Consider the following 18,660-nt stretch of genomic DNA (forward strand, 5'->3'; position numbering starts at 1 on the left):
ATCCTTGTAAGAGAGAGTGGCTCAGTATACAGTTGGTTTCCGTTGTCGTCGGTTTGCGCGAGTACTGAATATGAACACATGGATGGTGTTGTGTGTCACAATAAGAACTTTAGTTGCAGGTTCAGACTTCATGGTGTTGTTTGTGTAGGGTTTCTTGAACTCAGTCTCAATTTTGTTATTGATGCTTATCTGATCTCTCTATGAACCTTCTATGTTCACATGGGTGAAAAATTCAGAGCATATGTAAACATTATGATCTCTCTATGAACCTTCTATGTTCACATAGGTTGCAAGTTCATGATGTTGGGAAGGGTTGTTGAACTTGCGGTACAAGTTCACGATGTTGTAAAAATTCAGAGTCTATCTTAAATAACAACTTTTTTAGTTGGGGGGTGCAAGTTCATGATGGTGTTTGTGTAGGGTTCATGATCTCACAGTACATATCTTAGTTTTGTCATGTACACTCATTTGATGATTTCTATTGCTTTATAAGTCTATGAACCATCTCCATTTTTTAGATGGGAATTCACATTAAGGGGCTGGTCAGTGTTGCTATACTACATCTTGACATTTGCTAATTGCAGTCGGGAGATTAAAATTCAGAGAAATATATGGAGTTTGTCATTGCTTTTAGAATGTTTATGTTTAGATGTTTTCCTCTTGACGTAGATTGTACACTTGATACTTGGAACCAGAATTGTTTAGATGTTGTCAGTGCTTTCGTCCATAGCCGGTCCACCTCGGGGTCCTTCTCCACAACCACACACTGGCTATGGAGGAGTCTGGGGACGCCGCCATCAACATCCCTCCTAGCGGCCAGAGGAGGTGTAGGAGCAAGGCCAACATCCCTCTAAGCCCGTGCCTCCTCCCTAGCGCTTGGAATGGCGAGCTGTGGCGGCTGGGGATGACGAGCTCACTGATGGCTGCTTCATTCTCTCCTCCTGGTGAGCTACCCCGCTCTACCCCCATGTTTGAGTTGGACAGCACTTGCAATTGCATGGTTAAACTTTGACTAAAACTGGTTGGATTTTCAATTTCATACTCAAGTTTCTCCTTTTCTAAAACATCTCACGATAGATATATCACAGTCAAGTATGATGAATAATTTTCTCTTGTGATGATGTATGTGCCTATTATATATAGTTGCGCTGGGTAGTGTTGTATTTAGAAGAGGATTGCGATGATTTTTCTATTTCGAAGGGAAAATAAAATAGGATTTACAGTCATGGTGGAAGTCGATGATTTCTTGTGTGCTTAGGGGAGCACTCATTTGCATGATTAAAATATAGCTCAACAACCCACATTTGCACTGGTTCTGATCTGCTTATTTGCAAATATTTATTAAATAGTCTCATTTCTTTGGCTGTAATTTCAGAACATGTATTTTGTTTGTGATTGAGTTGTAGTCCTGAGCTTAAAAGATTTGGTCTTGTTGGGCCATGCTTTGCCAGCTGTAGTACACAAATAGGAAACTTCAGCTTTGTCCATGTCTCCAGAAGTAATGATTGCTATTGCTATCCCACGACTGACAATTGTTGTGCAGTTTTGAGAACTCCCCAAATTGGAGGCCGAGCTCCCGCAACGCTGCGAGTAGCTGGTCAGTTCCTCTCTCACATATTTTGCATCTGCACGATTGCCATCCTTGTGCTACTATGTGTTGTGGATGAATTATCCAGATTTCAACCTATGTTTCTGCTGCACGTGCAGGACATGGATAGGAAGATAAGGCACGGCTGGGATAGGCTGGCATAGCTTCCAACCGACGGCGACAAGACCGAGCAGCTCGTCGTGCTAGAAGGGAAGATGAAGAAGCTGCTGGAGAAAATCGAGCAGCTCGGCAATACCGGCAAGATAGGTGAGGCCACGACGCTCATGAGGAAGGTGTCACCATCGCTCACAAAATCTCCTGACCCTTTTCTTTTCTTGCTTTGCCTATAGACGACGGTAGTTGCTTCAACAACTAAGTTTTCTTTCTGTTTCTAGCTTGCAGGTGAACATTTTGAACGTCGAGGATGTAGCTCTGACCCACCAGATAGAGAACAAGGTCCCGATGATCCCACAGTAGAAGATGGAGCTCTGTGGGTAGTGTGGCTCAATTCTGGTGACCAATGGCTTGATTTGGTTCTGTGGAGATGTCCTGTTCATACTCTGGCTTGGTTGGGTGTTGAGCAAATGGTATGGTTTAGGCTTTCCCTATATTTCTATGCCATGGTTAATTGTAGGGTTATTGGCAAGTTTAGTTTATTTCCTCAATGTGTAATAGTTTCAGTTTAGAAGTTTAATTGTAGGGATTTGGTTAGGTGGTAAAATCATGGTGTGCTCCCATCCATCTGAGCTGGGTTAGTTCTATGCTGATGGACTAGGGGTGGAGCTACTGGTTGGTCTGCTTAGTTAGTACCTGAATCATGCAAAATTTGTTTGAAAACGGTGGTTGAATGCCCGTGAATGGTATATTGCTATGGCATTGCTTTTTGAACGGCAGTGATGCTTTTGTTTGAATGTGATGGAATTGCATTTAGAATGGCGCCGATGCTTTTGTTTGAACCGGATGTGTTGAAAGACCGTGAGTGGCAGGCACAAAGTGTGCCGGTGGCCGCTGGTAAAACCCTGCATGTTCTTTGTGTTGTTGTGTTCGCACCTTTAGTTGTTCTGATAATTGTTTGTTCTCTCCATGTGCTGCCTCTCCACACATGAGTAGTGGTATGCTTTCTTCTTGTCATCAGGAGTCCAATGGAGACTCCAGAACCAGAAGGGATCTTTCCCTTGTGATCAGGAACGTAGTTAGTCTTGTTATTTGTGTGCTGCATTCCATATACAAGGGCTTCCTAAGGGAAAATCTCTATGCTGACTTGGCATTTGGCAAGCGCCTTTGAGAATTAGCATTACTATTGCAAGCACCTAATATGGGCATTTTCTTCTAAGGAGCTTGTGCTGTAGGGTGTCATTAGCTAAAGATTGTGGCTTTGATCAAGTTTGATCAGGTTCCTGGTTTTGTTTTGATGAAGTAGTGTTGCATTCGTTACTTCATGTGGCTTGATCTTGCTTTGGTCATTTCTGTGTTTCTTGGACATCTATTGCTGCTGTATTGGTAAGAAACCCACTTTTAATTTTGCAAGTGCCTTTATCTGAACATTTATTTACTTCATCGTTGAACAGCCCCTCCGGTGCCTGGCTGCAGCTTCGAAGGCCTGGCCGGCGCTCCCCCATGCCCGTGCACACGGTTCAGTACGACAAGGTGCTCCAGCTCGAGGCACGGCAAGGTTCATGCTTGTTGCACTTACAGTACAGGTGAGCAGATCCAAACCACGTTCTTCTCTTTGATTGATTGATTCAAACCACACCATCCATCAGTACATGTAGGATTCATTTGTCATGTGCCATCCATCATTCATGCCAGCATGACTTTTTCTCCTGCTTCAAAAAATAGTTTTATGCCTGATCGCAGCCTATCATTGGTGGACACCATTTATTTAATTTGGTGATGATAGTTTGCAGCAAGGAAGCACTACCGCCCATGTATCTAATATTTGTTTAGTCTGCGGTAGCAGTACATCCACGATAAATCTTGCTTGATCCTTAGCTAAAATTACACAACCTTTGTTCTATCATTTGGTAAAAAGAATCTTTGTTGGGAGAGAAAAAATGTTTGATTAGAACAGTTAAAATACCAAATGGTTATGCCAGTAGAAAATATTTGGTAGCACGAACAGTACAGGTGAGCAGATCCAAACCACCTCCGTCCCTTTGATTCAAACTTGGCACGTACAGTACATGTAGGATTTATTTCTTGTGTGGCATCCATCAATTCATGCCGGCATGATTTCTTCTCTTTCTTCAAAAATTTTATGCCTGATTGCAGTTTGTGCAGTCCATACTATTGATCTGTCATTGGTGGATGATTAGTTTGCAGGAAGGAAGCACTAGTATAACTAGCCAGATTGACTCACTGGCTTGCTAATTGAACGAATCTTCTTAGCCAGACTGACCCACGTATGTAATATTTGCTTGACCTACAGTGGCAGTACAATCACGAAAATCTTGATTTATCATTAGCTAAAAGTAACTTTTGTTCTTTCATTTGGTAAAAGAAAAATATTGGATTCCTTTTGGGAGACGTAGCTGATTCTTTGAGCCTCGGCAGTGGTTACTGCCTCTTTGTTAGTTCAGGTTTTTGTTTTGAAGTAGCTTCCGTAACATGTTTGCGGCTGTTCTTTGTGTGTTGTTTTTCAGTGAAGCGATTCTACCTAGATTCATTGCTGGAGTCCTTGCGTGCCTCCAGACCCGCTGTTGAGCTGTGCCAGCCACACCTCAGTGAGGTGTGGCTTGATGGGGGTGATGATCGAACAGGCACCACTGTGCCCCTTTGGTGCCGACACCGATTGGAAGGTGGTTGCTGGGTCACAACCTTCATGTTTGACTACAATGGTTCTGGTGAATCTCCCTGGTCTCCCTCTCTGTGCCATAGGATGTTCTGGCCATCAAGCCTTGGCCAATTGTGGTGCTGGCCGCCGAGACAATGATATAGATTCCAGTTCTGTTGTCATGCTGTCTGTGTTGGTGGTCTTGTGGCCACCACAATCATGTGATTGTGATGAGCTTGTCTGTCGAGATTGGCCCATATGCTGGTTAGGCCCTCGTGCTACTGTATATGCTATCTGCTGGGGTTTGATAATTTAGGATCTTGGTGTGCTACTGTCTAGGTTGTAGAACTTTGATATTAAAGGAACAAATCCTTTACTTCACTGCTATTAAGTGGAGATCAAATAGAATAAATGATGATATGATGTGCTCTGAAGGTCTTTGTTTCTAGGATTGTATAAGAGTAGAGTAGGTACTATATTTGATCTTGGTTTTCCACTGTTAATGACATGTCAAGAGAAGGTCTTTGTTTCTAGGATTGTATAAGAGTAGAGTAGGTACTATATTTGATCTTGGTTTTCCACTGTTAATGACATGTCAAGAGAAGTGTTCTATGTTGCCTATTCCATCAATTCCTTGATTTTTCTGATAACACCGAAATCAGTTGATTTTATAATTTCAAGAGCCTTCATATTGTTATTTTTGAATAGTATTCTTCATATTGTTACTGGCTCCAAGATTCTTGTCTGACTTTACTGCTTTATCTACCTGCTTGCAGATAGACTGGTATGAATCCATGCTAGGGTCACTAAGAAACAGGCATGTCAATGCTTGGCAAGTCGAACTTGTTGGGTACCCTCCCATCGTGAAGAAGCTCAAGATCTTCGTGACCACCAAAGCCATCGGCATGGCTGACCAGCTGCTGGGACCAGACTATCAGAACATGATGATGCTCACCAATGGTGGTTCCGAAGAAGTGAACCAGGTGCCTGAACCTGTGGTTGATGGAGCTGGTACTGAAGATGCTTCTGCCACAAGTAGGACAAGGAGTTCATTGTGCCACTGCCAGGAAAGGTGCGCGGTGCTAGGGCTCTGTCTCTGCCCTCGGTTGCGTCTTCTGTTGGCCCCGGTGTCGTGCGATGGTGGTGATGTTTGCATCTCATACAAAACAGCCCAAGGTGAGCTCATCTCCTTCCTCTGCTCCTCACCTGCTGGGAAACGAATTGATTGGATGCGAAAATTGTGTTGCTGCAGGGGACATGGAGTGCAGTGTCACCTTCCTCATCCCCTCCCTTTCCCCTTGCTCTGGACACAGGATCATTTTGTTTGCTTTGCTCAGGTGTGAGTTAAGTAGGTTTGTACCATATAAAGAGAGCCAACCAAAGATAGTGCTATGGACACAGGATCATTTTGTTTGCTTTGCACTGCTTGCTTCTAGTCATGGAAACTAAATAAATTTAGTGTTTGGATCTGTGTTCTGAACATCACACACATTCGATGATGATCTTTCTTGTCAATGAAAATAATCTCATGTAGATCTATGCTGGTTCGGTCCTTTTTCCACTCCATGCTACCGTCAATGAAAATAATCTCATGTATGCACTAGCAATTGGCTTGGTTGCACCGTTGTAATTTTAAGTTTACTGTGTAACCGTATCTTGTAATTTTAAATCGTAGCTTGCACGTGAACATTTGGACTATGTTGCTAGTAGAGTCATATAGATTAGTTTGTTCATAATAACCCCAAACAGTTGATTGTTTCATACAGAAAGCCAAACAAGTCAGATCTTGCTTTGTTTTGAGTAAATCTAGCTAGATTAATCATTTCCCATGCTATACTATTGCAGTATGTGAGTGCTGCTTACCCGCTGTGTTTATGATTTCAGAGAGAAGATGAGGGAGATCCTCCACGTTCAGGGTGGGCAATGTGGAGACCAGATTGATTCCAAGTTCTGGGAGGTGGCGTACGACGAGCATGGCATCATCCTCACGGGGCGCTATGTCGGCACCTCTGATCTGCAGCTGGAGCGTGTCAATGCGTACTACAATGAGGCTTCGTATAGTCGCTTTATGCCCTGTGATGTCCTTGTGGATCTTGAGCATGGTACTATGGGCAGTGTCCATCCAGGACCGTACAGGCAGATCTTCTGCCCCGACAACTTTATTTTTCGGCAGTCTGGTGCTGGTAACAACTGGGCCAAGTGTCATTACACTGAGGGTGCTGAGCTCATTGATTCTGTTCTTGATGTTGTCAGGAAGGAGGCTGAGAACTGTGCTGAGCTCATTGATTCCGTTCTTGATGTTGTCAGGAAGGAGGTGTAGAACTGTGACTGCCTTCAAGGTAATTGAAACTGCATATAAATCGGCTAGAGTTTGTAGTATCCTTGTGGCAGTATGTATTTTTTTGTTAATTTTGGTTTGGGTATCAGAACACATTATTTAACAATACACCTATTTGAATTAAGTTGTCGTGAAATAAGAAGTTTTAGGCTATATTATGTATTATGTGAGTAATGCTATATGATGATGGCATGGCATCTTCTTGTCCATATCAATCATGCGTATGTGTAGGGCAAAAGTGAAACTGATAGGGACAAAACCTAGAGTAGATTTGTTGTTAAATTGAAGAGAAGGGAAGATTGCAATTTGTGGCATCTTCTTGTCCATATCAATCATGCGTATGTGTAGGGACAAAACCTAGAGTAGATTTGTTGTTAAATTGGAGAGAAGGGAAGATTGCAATTTGTGTTTTGCGAGAAGATGGCAAATTTAGTACTTTTCTTCAACCGTGACCCCTTATACTTGATTTTGTCTTCATGTTTGGGGTTCTTTTGATTTGGCGCTATCACTGGTGATATGACTTTGTCGTTGTGTGTGTTGCAGCCCGGAACGGATGCTCAAGCTGACGCGAAAGAGCACGGCTGTCCTCCTTCTACACCGGCACCTGGGTTGGGTTAGGGTGGCTGCCCCTTTTGGATGGAGTAGAGGAACTTTAGGGAAGATCCTTAAGAAGTGTCTTGGCTCCGTGAAGGTTGAAATCTGCTGCTTTGTGCTCCAGGGCATTGATGATGAGATCAACCTCCGTGAAGGTTCATCTGATCTCACTGGCCGACTTGTCCTCCTCGCAGAAGGACCGATTCTTCATTTGGAGAGGAGGCATTGGCTGCTCTCCGCGGAGCAATGAGAGCTTTTGAAGGTAGTGGTGTGACCGGTCAATTGACAAATGCAAGGAATAGTGTGTATCCTGCAAGGAGTGATGAGCTATCAGAAAACTGTGGTGCCATGTTAAACAATGAATGTGTATTCTACTCCTCGGCATAATTGTTTGATGTAGTAGTATTAGTGTACTATTACATATGGTTAACAGTGGAGTTTTCCATGTTATTTTGTGTAGATTTGCAACCTGACTGTGCACAAGAAAAAAGAAGCGAAAACCACAAATGCTTCTTCATTTGCCAACCTTGTATTTTGTTACGGACATGTGGATAAATCTAAGCGGCGGTCAAATGGATGTATATATATAAATCTTGTCTGCCATGCCATGTTTAGGGGTCTTTGAAAGATGCGCTCAAACCAAATGTTTCTAGTTTATGATCTAAAGTGCTTGTTGATCACATAATCACAGGAAATTGTCTGTCCTCCTTTGAGGAAGCATGCCAATGGGTGGATGGATGGATGGATGGATATGTTACCAGCATCTACTTGCTTCGTACTATTTCTTGTAGTAAAACACAAGAGAAAAGGGACTTTTTTTTTTTGAAATCAAAGAAGCCTGGAACATTAGAAACATATAAAAGTTGACAAAAACGTATAGCAACTGGGCTCATCTCTGTTTTTGAGAATCGTCGAAGAAACCAGAATAGGTCGATGGATCGGGAAAGTTTGCTGATTGTTGAGATTGTGAAAGCCGTGAGGAACGTGATGATTCCTTTAATTAACTCTCCTGGAAACGAAACGAAGCGAAGCGAACGGATGGTCATGTCATTAATTGCCCTCCCTAGGGATTCTCACCAGCCATCCACGGCAAGGGACTGATTTTGCGCCACCTCATAGATCTGTGGCACCGCGGCCTCCTCCTTCTCTCCGCCTTGCCTTATATATAGTAGAAAGAGGGATCCATCCGTGTGCGGGGTGCGCGTGACTTACGACTTTGGGCGACGGCGAGGAGAGGAGTTGGCTGTTGAAACGTGAGCGAGAAATTGTGTGGCCGGGGTGGAGTGGAGGCGAGGCTCATCATTGCCGTGGGTAGGTGGATGGACCGAGCGGCGGGCGGGCGGCGAGAGGGCAAGTCGGCAGCGAGTGGGGTTCGCCGGAGTTGTTGTTCGTTGCTGCAGTCATGTCTCATGGATCAAATCATCAAAGAAGAAAAAGTAGAAGAGTTTTTGCTTTGGTCAAAGAAGAAGATAAGTTACCTGCACTACTACTACAGCTACTGCATCAGATAAGTTAACCATCAGAATCCAGAACAACCCATCTAACTTGTAGCATAATCAAACGCATACTTCAGTCACTGCATCCTCCTCGGCGTCCTGGCCTGCGGTGTAGCGGACCTGGGAGCGCCGCCGGCAGCGGCAGCAGCAGGCTGGATCGGATCAATCGGGACGCTGAGCGTGAGCGTGTCGCCGGAGATCAGCTCCTGGGGCACCGCCAAGAACATCCCCTGCCCCGGCGCCGGCGCGCCGGTGGACAGCGCGCTGCTGCTCACCGCCGAGGCCATGAGGACCAGGTTGTCTTTGCCGTCGCCCGCCGGGCGCTCCACGGAGAGCTTGCACCAGAACCGGGGCGCCGCCCCGTCCTCGCCGTCCGGCCTGACGCAGAGCAGCGACACGGCGGTGGCCGCGCCGAGCGGGCCCAGGGACACGAGGAACACGCTGCGGTCCTCTTCCCCGACGAGCGCGTGCCGGCGATGCGCCAGGGAGAGGCCGAGGTTCCAGGCCCGGCCGTAGCGGACCGTCACGGCGGGGCGCTGGTGGCCGGCGGCGAAGTGGCCGAGGAGCGTCGCGCGGGAGCCCACGAAGACGCAGCCGGGCTCCGGGCAGGAGCAGGGCGCGCACCGGCACGCGCGCTGGTGGCCCGCGGCCTCGTGGTACACCAGGTAGCGGTCGCAGCCGAACGCCCTGTAGGGGCAGGGCACCTTGACGGCGCCGACGACGACGTCCAGCTCGCCGCAGTGGGCGCTGGCGCGGCTGCAGAGCCCCGCGTGGCCGGCGCGGCAGAAGCAGCACACCACGTGCCCGGCGGCCTCGCACTGCGGCCACAACCACCCCCAAATCATCAATCAGCTTCCTCTCAAATTTCATCCTCGTGCTTGCAAAGAAATCCTTCCTCTCAAAAAGAGGAGATGGAAAGAGGGTTTTTTGGGTTCTTGGAGACAAACTTGTGTTCTTGGCAAAACAGGATCGTGGATCACTGTGGGTGAGGGTGAGAGGGGGATTGAATCACCTTGAAGACGGGGGGCTTGAGGGGGAGGAGGCAGGCCTGGCAGTGGAGCAGCGCCACGTCCATCCTCACGTCGATCTGCGCCGGCGCCATGGCTTCCGCCGCCGCCGCCGCACCACCGTCCTGCTCCTGCATCATCATCACCTCTCCCTCCTCCGACTCCGGCATCACCTCCTCCTCCTCACTCGTCGTCACGCTCTTGCCGCAGCTCTCCGCACGCTCCATTGTTATTATTTCTCACTGGTTGCAGCGTGTGCGTGTGTGTCTTAGGTGATGATGCAGTAAAAATGGAAGGAAAGGGAAGGCAGCAGAGCATACCCGGAAACGGAAAGAAACAGGACAATAATTTGAGGGAGTCCGTGCAGGCAGCCTTGGATGCTCTTTTTTTTTTTGTTTACTTTTGACTGTTCAAAGAGCCGACGACTATAAATTTTAATCATTTCACATTTGTTGTTGTTTTTACCAAATTGACAATGTGGGATTTGATCTTACAAATTGGGTGGTTAGTCATCCAACATGTGGTTGGTGATACAAAATTAAGTCAGGTTTTTCATTGCATAAACACAAATTAATTATTTCTTCATCACACATTCATGGTCGGTAAATTATTCGCACATGTACACATCAAAATATCTTTTTGATTTACAAAAGAATTTTAACTTGTTTCTATCTAGCAACAATTTTGTATTCTCCAAGTGGCAGACAAGTTTTTGTGAGAGAAATGTATGCGCACACTGGGGGCTTTGGTATTTGTAGTTGTGCAAAACCAATACTCAAATATTTATAAGGATTATGCTAGAGCGAAGAGACACACCGCTTGGTGGTTGCGTGAACCATTAGAATGTAACGCGACATATGTGGTAAGCAATCCAAACTAATAAAAAAAATAGATGAATAAAACTCATTGTGTACCCTCACAAAAAAATTATTTACAACGACATATAAAGTTTCACGCCATCAAACACATGGTGGGAAAAAAAGGAGCATCTTGATCCGGAAATACCGGATCAGCAATCTAACGTCCTCCATCAACCCTACCCACCATGCCCCCGCTTGCGGCCACCGGTGGCGCTGCCTAGACGACAGGGTCTGGGGCAAGAGCGCCCTGATGGTGCTGGTGAATGGGTGCTCGGAGGGTGGTTGCAAGTAGGCGACGGAGCTCGCGTTCCCCGCGGAAGGGCGTAAGGTCATGGCCACGGCATCGCCGCACGCCTCCATGTGCGAGCTTGGTGGAGACGTACGTCACGGAGGAGGCGGAGGCCTTCACGGGAGGGGTGCTCTGCGGCTAGACATGCGGTGGATTGATCCATCTCGAAGGAGGAAGACCTGCGTCACGGAGGAGACGGAGGCCTTCGTGGGAGCAGGACTCTGCGGCACGAAGACATTTTTCACATTTGCGACGGCATTCCTACGGTAGATATAAATAGTTTTCTCTTTAACCTTTTCCCTGAAATGAAATGAGCAAGTCACGGGCGGGGTGTAGCCGTGTATGCACGTGAAGGATGAGGCGCCGTAGTAGTCTGCAGAATCTCTCTTGCTGTCTTGTCAAACTTTGAAGCCCTTTTCTCTTGATTTCTTTCTAGCTGCTCAACTTTTACCCGCAAAGCATTTTGGCTTTGGCGGCTCTGCTGTTCCACACATGCATGATTCCGGCGGGGGCCGTACGTGTCGGTCTGCTGCTCGTCCGTGCATGACAACAGTCGCCGCTCCATCTTCATGGGAACCACAAAAAGAGATGGACCGCGTATAGTATATCTTAGCCAGGACCAAGTGCTTTTTATTAAATACGCATAAAATACGCACAAATATGCGTATGTATCATTGCATTAGAGGAGAAGAAGCGGTACAGAAGCTAAGTAGAACGTCTTTTGTCTTTCGACCATTACAACTTTAATCACAAGGATTAGGAGCCCTCGATCAGCATGAAAATCGTACACCGAACTGTCCCTTCTGCATGCACAGTACTACTTTGTTCCGTACCAGATAGTACTACACCAGAACCACTAATTCCTCTACAGCCACTAATAATTCACGTACGTACATGCGTCTGTCTCGACGATCTTCTAACCCAGCATGCTCGTAGCGTACGCATATGATGCATACGTGCGCGCATCTTCTGACCCAGATTTTTTGCTACCCACGGGCTGCAGCACCGGACCTTTGTCTCTTGTCGCCAGGTCAACTCTTGTGACGCCGTCTCTCAGCTCATCTCCTGACTTTGAGATTGTACAATTAAGTTTCAGGTTGGAAACCCTCAATAACTTTGAAATTCTGAAAGAAAAACGGGGCTGGGTTTTCACTTTTCGGAAAGTTCGCTCTTCAAATTTTGAAAGTTGCCAAAAAAGGAAATAAAAAAGGAAACCATAGTTCATAAATCCTAAACCCCTAAACCCCTAAACATCTAGTCCCGGTTGGTGTCACCAACAGGAAATAAAGGTCCCCCAACCCCCGGCACAGGCAGTGCTCGTGACACGTGACGGGCCTTTGGTCCCGGGCCGTGACGAATCAAGACCGGAGGGGGGGGGGGTGGTTAGTCCCAGTTGGTGAACCGGGACTAAAGGCCCTTACAAACCGGGGGTCTAATCGAGAAAAACATGACGCATCAGGGTATGACAAAAAACAACGACAATAATAGATTTTGGAATTATACACTAGTTCGCTCCATGACGAGCAATTTCTTGCCAATTGAATCAAGAGTACCGGCTCGCGCACCAAAGAGTCATTAACTTCCCTCTACACTTAGGAAGGGGGCTGAAATCGGAAGAAGAAAAATATGGTGCTTCGGGGTAGGTCAATCTATCGACATGAGTTTGCTTTGCGACGATCCATTTCTTGCTAATTGAATCACGAGTAACGGCTCACGCGCAAAGAGTCATTAACTTCCCCTAAAGTTAGGAAGGGGTGGAAATCAAAGGGGGAAAAATGGTGCGTCGGGAAAGTTTAAACCATCAACCGTGGCATTACATTTCCAAAGTATACACGAGTCCGCCCCACGACACGTAATTTCTTGCCAATGAACCACGTGTAATGTCTGGTTCACGCGCAAAGAATCATTTAGTTCCCTCCAGAGTTGGGAACGGGCGTCAAAACTAGAAATGTGGCGGATGTGGGTAGGCAATAAAACCATCCACGGCATTCGATTTTCAAATTGTACACGAATTCGCCGCGCGTTCGTCTCGTAAACCCGGACGGAGGGAGTAGCAACACGTGGGTTGTTCCGCGTTTCGTCCAGCTAAGCGATCGATGACTAGCTAAACTTAGGGGTTATCATAGAACCCGTTTCTTGCCGTTTGATCGGGCGTCGTATGCTCGACTGTCAAATCTCAAACGGCGCCTTATATTTTGGGAAGTAGGAAATATTTTGGGAATGAGGAAATACTGTATAAGTATAGTATAAGTACTAGGAAGACGGGCAGCATAGGCACGACGCAATCTCTCGTAGCGGAAGCCGTTTCACTGTACTCCACTCCGTGCCCGTCCGTGTAAACCGGTGGGATCTTGTTGGGGGCGTGTGCTCGGTCGCAGGGGGGTAGTTAGTTAGTTGGATCGAGGGAGACATGGGCGGGCAGGACAAGAGGTGTTTGCCGTCGATGCCGGCGTGCAACGGCGAGCACGGCGGCAAGAAGGCGCGGCAGCAGGCCCTGGTGCCCGTGGTGAAGCAGGAGCCGCGGCAGGAGGAGGTGGAGGAGGAGGAGTGGGAGGAGGGGGAGCTGACGTCCCATGGCGGCAGCCCGGGATCGGCGGCTGCGTCGGAGGCCCTGGTGGGGGCGGCGTCCGCGCCCGCGCCGCCGCAGATCGACGTGAGGATGGACATGGCGCTGCTCCACTGCCAGGCCTGCTTCCTCCCCCTCAAGCCCCGCGTGTTCAAGGTACGGCGTGGCATGCATAGATTTATTTCACAGATCAGTACAAGGCATGAAAATTCATGGCATTTTTCCGACGATCTTGTCGTTGACGTGCTTGTGATGAATGGGCAGTGCGAGACCGGGCACGTGGTGTGCGGCTACTGCCGCGGCGCGCACGGCGAGGCCTGCGGCCGCGCCGACACGCACTGCCCCGAGCTGGACGCCGTGGTGGGCGCCACCAAGGTGCCGTGCGCGTACCGGGACTTCGGCTGCGACCGGTTCCTGGTGTACCACGGCGCGGCGGAGCACAAGCGCGTGTGCCCGTGGATGCCCTGCTCGTGCCCGCAGCCCGGGTGCGGCTTCCTCGGCCCCCCGGCGGCGCTCCTCGACCACTGCTCGGCCGAGCACTCCCGGCCCATCATCCAGGTGCGCTACGGCCGGCCGTGGACCCTCAGCCTGCCGCTGGCGCAGCGCTGGCACGTGATGGTCGGGCAGGAGGACCGGAGCGTCTTCCTCGTCTCCCTGGCCGACCTGGGCGTGGCGGCCACCGCGGTGTCGCTGCTCTGCGTCAGGCCCGACGGCGCCGTGGCGCTGCCCGCGGCGCCCCACTTCTGGTGCAAGCTCTCGGTGGAGCACCCGCGCGGCGACAAGGACGAGATGGTCATGATGGCGTCCGCCGTGAGCAGCAGCCCCCTGTCCGCCGGCCCGCCGGTGCCGGGGCAGGGGATGTTCGTGGCGGTGCCGCACGAGTTGATGTCCGGCGACGTGCTCGCCATCAGCGTCCGCATTGATCAGCTCCAGCCTCCTCCTCCTGCCTCCACTGCTGTCGCGGCCAGGGCACCGGCGTCACCACCACCATCCCATGCTAGGACAACAACCAGGAGGCTCCAGTGACAACTCTGCTCTTCTTCTTCTTGATGATGTTGTGTATGTTTTGGCTTTGGCATGTTATCAGTATGCGTTTGTGTAGGCCGCTAGGGCATGTTTGGCCTGTGTCCAAAACCAATCATGTCAAATTTTCAAATTCAAACATTTTTTTGCGTGGTAGATAATTTGATGCGTGAGGTTCGCTCCAATTTTTAGATCATTTAGACATCTAAGCAGCTCTAAGCAAAAAAGACACATCGGGTCAGAACAGTGCGTGAACAATAACATTTTTACAGACCCCGGATTTGTCTTTTTTGCCGAGAGCTGCTCAGATATACAAATGATTTTAAAATTGGAACGAACCTCACGCATCAAAATATCTACCACACACACAAAAATTGGAATTTAAAAAAAATTAGTATTTATTTTGATTATTTTCGTCAGGGCGGTTGCAGCTGAGCCTGGGCTTGAGAAGTGGATTGCCGAATCTTGTATACCTTCTGGGCGACTTGTGCTTCAGACGTCACCTTCTCTCTGACGGTTAGATTACTCGTAGGGTAAAAATGGATGACCAACCCGTGAATACACAATGTGATATGCAATAGCTACCATCTTCCTGGAGGCCAACCTGATGACACTCAAATACGTAGGAGTCAACATTTTGTGCATGTATGTACGCATATCATTTTGCGATGGCGAAATAAGATTCATATGTAGACTCCCACCTGTTTGATTCAAGCTACACGAGTTGTTTACAAAATTTATATGCGCAACATCATCATATTAATTTGTAAACCAGAAAAGTTATCAAAATTTTCATATGAATAAGCATATCATTTGGCCAATCCTGTGATGGCACGTTTGGTCTCAAAATTTGCAGTAAACATTTGATTCAAGCGACACGAGTTATCTACAAAGTTTCGACCAAATGTACAACTATGTACAGTTTCCATGTAAAGAAAGCGGACGAGGCGTTTTTGCTCCGAGCTCAGATGAGCCCGGGAGTGAACTGTAAATTCATTAAAATAATCAAAAAATTCCACATATTTTTGTGATGAAAGATGCTTGAGTGCATGATGTTCATGGCAAATATCAGAGCATTTGGAGATCTGAGTAGCTCTCAGCAAAAGACACAAATTTCGGGTTTGTGAAAGAGTTCACTGTTTTGACCTGAATTTTGTTTTTTCCGCCGAGAGATACTTAGATGTTCGAATGCGCTGAAACTTGGCACGGACATTACGAACTCAAGCATCTTTCACTACAAAAAAATTCGGAAAAACTTCTCTAGTATTTATTTTGATTGTACTGTTCATACGGTGTAGATGAGTCGGGCTCCGAATTGCATATTTGTGTTTTATGATTATTATTTTTCGATACTATAAAACTTTGTACTGTAAAAAAGCTCGTTTTCAATGGTATGGTTGATGCTAAAAACTCACATGAGTTACATTTATATGCATGTAATCACGTATGAATTCGATCACCCACTCTCTGATCTTTTCCTTTTACCGTTCATGTTTCCAGATTCAAAAATATACAAAAAAATCATATTCACAAATTTTAAAAATGAAATGAAAAAAAGAAATAAAAAAATTAAAAAAAAACAAAGTTGCGAGGCGGGTCAATATTTGAAAAAGGCCTCGCATGGGACACATTAGAAAACCGCAACCCGCGCGCGGGAATCGGCCGTGTGTGCACCCCTCCCGTGCGCGCCCTTCTGAGCAGGCCCATGTGGGGGCGAGGTGACTCTATTTGTTTTTTGAGATTTGTCTCAAAAAAATAATTTGTTTTTCGAGATTTTGAAAAAAGTTCACTTCCAAAAAACACCACGGATTCAGAAAAATATCACCGAATTAAAAAAATAGTTCTTGAATTCAAAATGTTCATGATTTCAAAAGAATGAACAGTTTTCAAATTTTAATGTTTTTTGATTTTGATGAACATTTTTTTAACTTCGCCTATGTTGTCTCAACATAGCCGGTCCCAAGCCCCAATAATAGAGGAATGTTGTGATAGGATTGGCGAGCCAATATCAAAACTTAGCCACTCTTATGAAGATGAAAGCAGAAAGATTTCTGTTGGAGCGTAACCCTCTCAGCATTAGAGAACTAACCACGGACAGGAGTGTGTTGAAGCTTTCTATCCATATGGCAGAACCATGAGTTGGTTGCGAGATCACTAAAAAATAGCACGCTACAGCACCCCTAATAACACGTTCTAGCGTTTTCTCCTGTTCACTCTTGGTTCTTTAACATAGTTATCTCCCGGTTTTGTATTGTGTTTAGACCACTGGAAAAATAGCACGCTATAGCACCATTAATAGTATGTTCTAGCATTCTGAGCAATGCCTCGCTAGATAATTTTGTGTACATAATCAACCTTTGTCCGGTTTTTCCTCTGAGTCACTCTTAGTTTTTTAACACAGTTCACTCCTAGTTTTATAGTTATTTAGATCACTGAAAAAATAGTATGCTATAGCACCGCTAATAGCATGCTCTAGCGTTCTGTGCAATATCTTGCTAAATAAATCAATGCATAATTTCTCGCTACTCGTGTATTTTAAAGGTGGCACTATTTTGTTATAGCGTGCTAATTTTTTTTCATTGGTTTAGACTAGACTAGATGTTTCTCATGGACTCCGGAAACTGCGCCAGTCTCACCCTATTGCTTTATCCTCTCGCACTGATCTGGCGCAACCACGTCTTCTTCTCTTCTTCATCATCCCGGTTCAAATCCACCCCTCCCTATGCATCGGAAGCGTCGGCTCTCCCATGGCCGTTGAAACACGCCCATCCTCTCTCCCATGGCAGCTGAGCACCGCATGCCCCAACCTTGCACACTCCACCACACCTACCCTGGCTGGCTATGGGAGCCAGCGGCCGCCGGCATGGATTTCTTGGGATGGGTTGCGTAGCATCATGGCCTCACACACGACCTCACCATGACATTCTCTATGCCAATGCCTCTTCCCGCTGGCCACGGGAGCCAGCGCCATGAAGTCGGCAACCTCGCCATCCTCCAGTTCCCGACACCACTCCGCTGACCCCAGCCAAATTCACCTACCTCGCCCACCCTACCTCGGTCGTCTCCCTGACTCCCCGGCTCCAGCGTCTTGCCTCGGTCGCTTCCACCTTGTCGACCGCCTCCACTACATCGCAACTACCGCGTCCCCGACTTAAACTCCGCTAACCTCTTCCTCCTATTCGAGCACATGCGGTTTTTTTCTCGCTGGGATCTGCGCCCACTACTAGAAAAACCCCTACTAATGGCGCACCTATTATGGCTATTAATGGCGCATCTGTGGTGCGCCATTGATAGCACGCCATTAGTAATTTTTACTAATGGCGCACCACCTGGTGCGCCATTAGTATATGCCAGGGTGCGCCATTAGTATGCCTCCCAGGGGCCATGTATACCCAGGTGCTTTGGCATACTAATGGCGCACCACCTCTGGATGCGCCATTAGTAACCGCGGCATACTAATGGCGCACTGCCCAGTGATGCGCCATTAGTATGCACTGTCATACTAATGGTGCACTGTCATGTGATGCGCCATTAGTATGAATATTAGGTTTTTTTTTATTTTTTTATTTTCTGTTTTTTGCACAGGTTACAAAATGTATAGTTTGACAAAATATAGACAGCACACATCAACAACAGATTCATCAAATGTATAGTCTTTGAATACAATTCATCATATTAGTCTCCGAATACAATTCATCATATTAGTCTCCGAATTGAAAAGACCGAACAAAGATAGAACATTATATTACAAGTCTCGAGACCGCGAGTAGCGAGTCTGTCTTCACATTACAAGTCGATATCGATCATCTAAACTACCATCACATAGAAGAGAGTTGCGGTCATCACGATGAGCATCATCACGATGAAACTCGTCTTCATCCGGTTCCTCCAACGCTCCCTCCCCTCTCCCGCTAGATAGCGGGCGTATCTAGATTCGGCCTCGGCCCTAGTGGTGTACCCTTTGTAACTGTTACCGCTGAATCGGTGAACCTGTCTCCGACACTCCTCCCAGTCATCGTAGACTCCGGGAACCTTACCCTTGTACACGACATATGTCGGCATCGCTATGCACTAGCCAAACGAAACGTTAGTACCAATTCACAGACAATACATAAGCAATATATAA

The 18,660-nt window shown here is 47.0% G+C and overlaps 3 protein-coding genes across 4 annotated transcripts; 2 read left to right on the plus strand and 1 right to left on the minus strand.

Annotated features, from left to right (window-relative positions):
* The first annotated feature begins 1,723 nt into the window (after window positions 1–1,723).
* Window positions 1,724–7,856, plus strand: LOC123064370 (uncharacterized). 2 transcript variants are annotated; one of them, XM_044487859.1, is made up of 7 exons: window positions 1,724–1,881; window positions 1,984–2,175; window positions 3,157–4,431; window positions 5,138–5,537; window positions 5,614–5,698; window positions 6,246–6,700; window positions 7,243–7,856. In XM_044487859.1, exons 3-6 carry the CDS (start codon window positions 4,327–4,329, stop codon window positions 6,679–6,681), a joined length of 1,026 nt encoding a protein of 341 aa, XP_044343794.1. In that variant the 5' UTR covers window positions 1,724–1,881; window positions 1,984–2,175; window positions 3,157–4,326; the 3' UTR covers window positions 6,682–6,700; window positions 7,243–7,856. The 2 variants fall into 2 exon arrangements, with proteins under 2 accessions (XP_044343794.1, XP_044343796.1); XM_044487861.1 differs by lacking the exons at window positions 1,724–1,881; window positions 1,984–2,175 and having other exon boundaries at window positions 4,311–4,796; window positions 4,882–5,537.
* Window positions 7,857–8,829: 973 nt separating this feature from the next.
* Window positions 8,830–10,026, minus strand: LOC123064371 (putative E3 ubiquitin-protein ligase SINA-like 6). Its single transcript, XM_044487862.1, has 2 exons — window positions 9,802–10,026; window positions 8,830–9,607 (listed from the first exon to the last, which is right to left on the minus strand). The coding sequence occupies exons 1-2, from the start codon at window positions 10,021–10,023 to the stop codon at window positions 8,867–8,869; spliced, it is 963 nt and encodes a 320-aa protein (XP_044343797.1). The 5' UTR covers window positions 10,024–10,026; the 3' UTR covers window positions 8,830–8,866.
* Window positions 10,027–13,231: 3,205 nt separating this feature from the next.
* LOC123064372 (putative E3 ubiquitin-protein ligase SINA-like 6) lies at window positions 13,232–14,933 on the plus strand. Its single transcript, XM_044487863.1, has 2 exons — window positions 13,232–13,667; window positions 13,776–14,933. Exons 1-2 carry the CDS (start codon window positions 13,356–13,358, stop codon window positions 14,535–14,537), a joined length of 1,074 nt encoding a protein of 357 aa, XP_044343798.1. The 5' UTR covers window positions 13,232–13,355; the 3' UTR covers window positions 14,538–14,933.
* The last annotated feature ends 3,727 nt before the right edge of the window (window positions 14,934–18,660 follow it).

Source organism: Triticum aestivum, chromosome 3B (genome assembly GCF_018294505.1).
Source record: "Triticum aestivum cultivar Chinese Spring chromosome 3B, IWGSC CS RefSeq v2.1, whole genome shotgun sequence".
NCBI lineage: Eukaryota > Viridiplantae > Streptophyta > Magnoliopsida > Poales > Poaceae > Triticum > Triticum aestivum.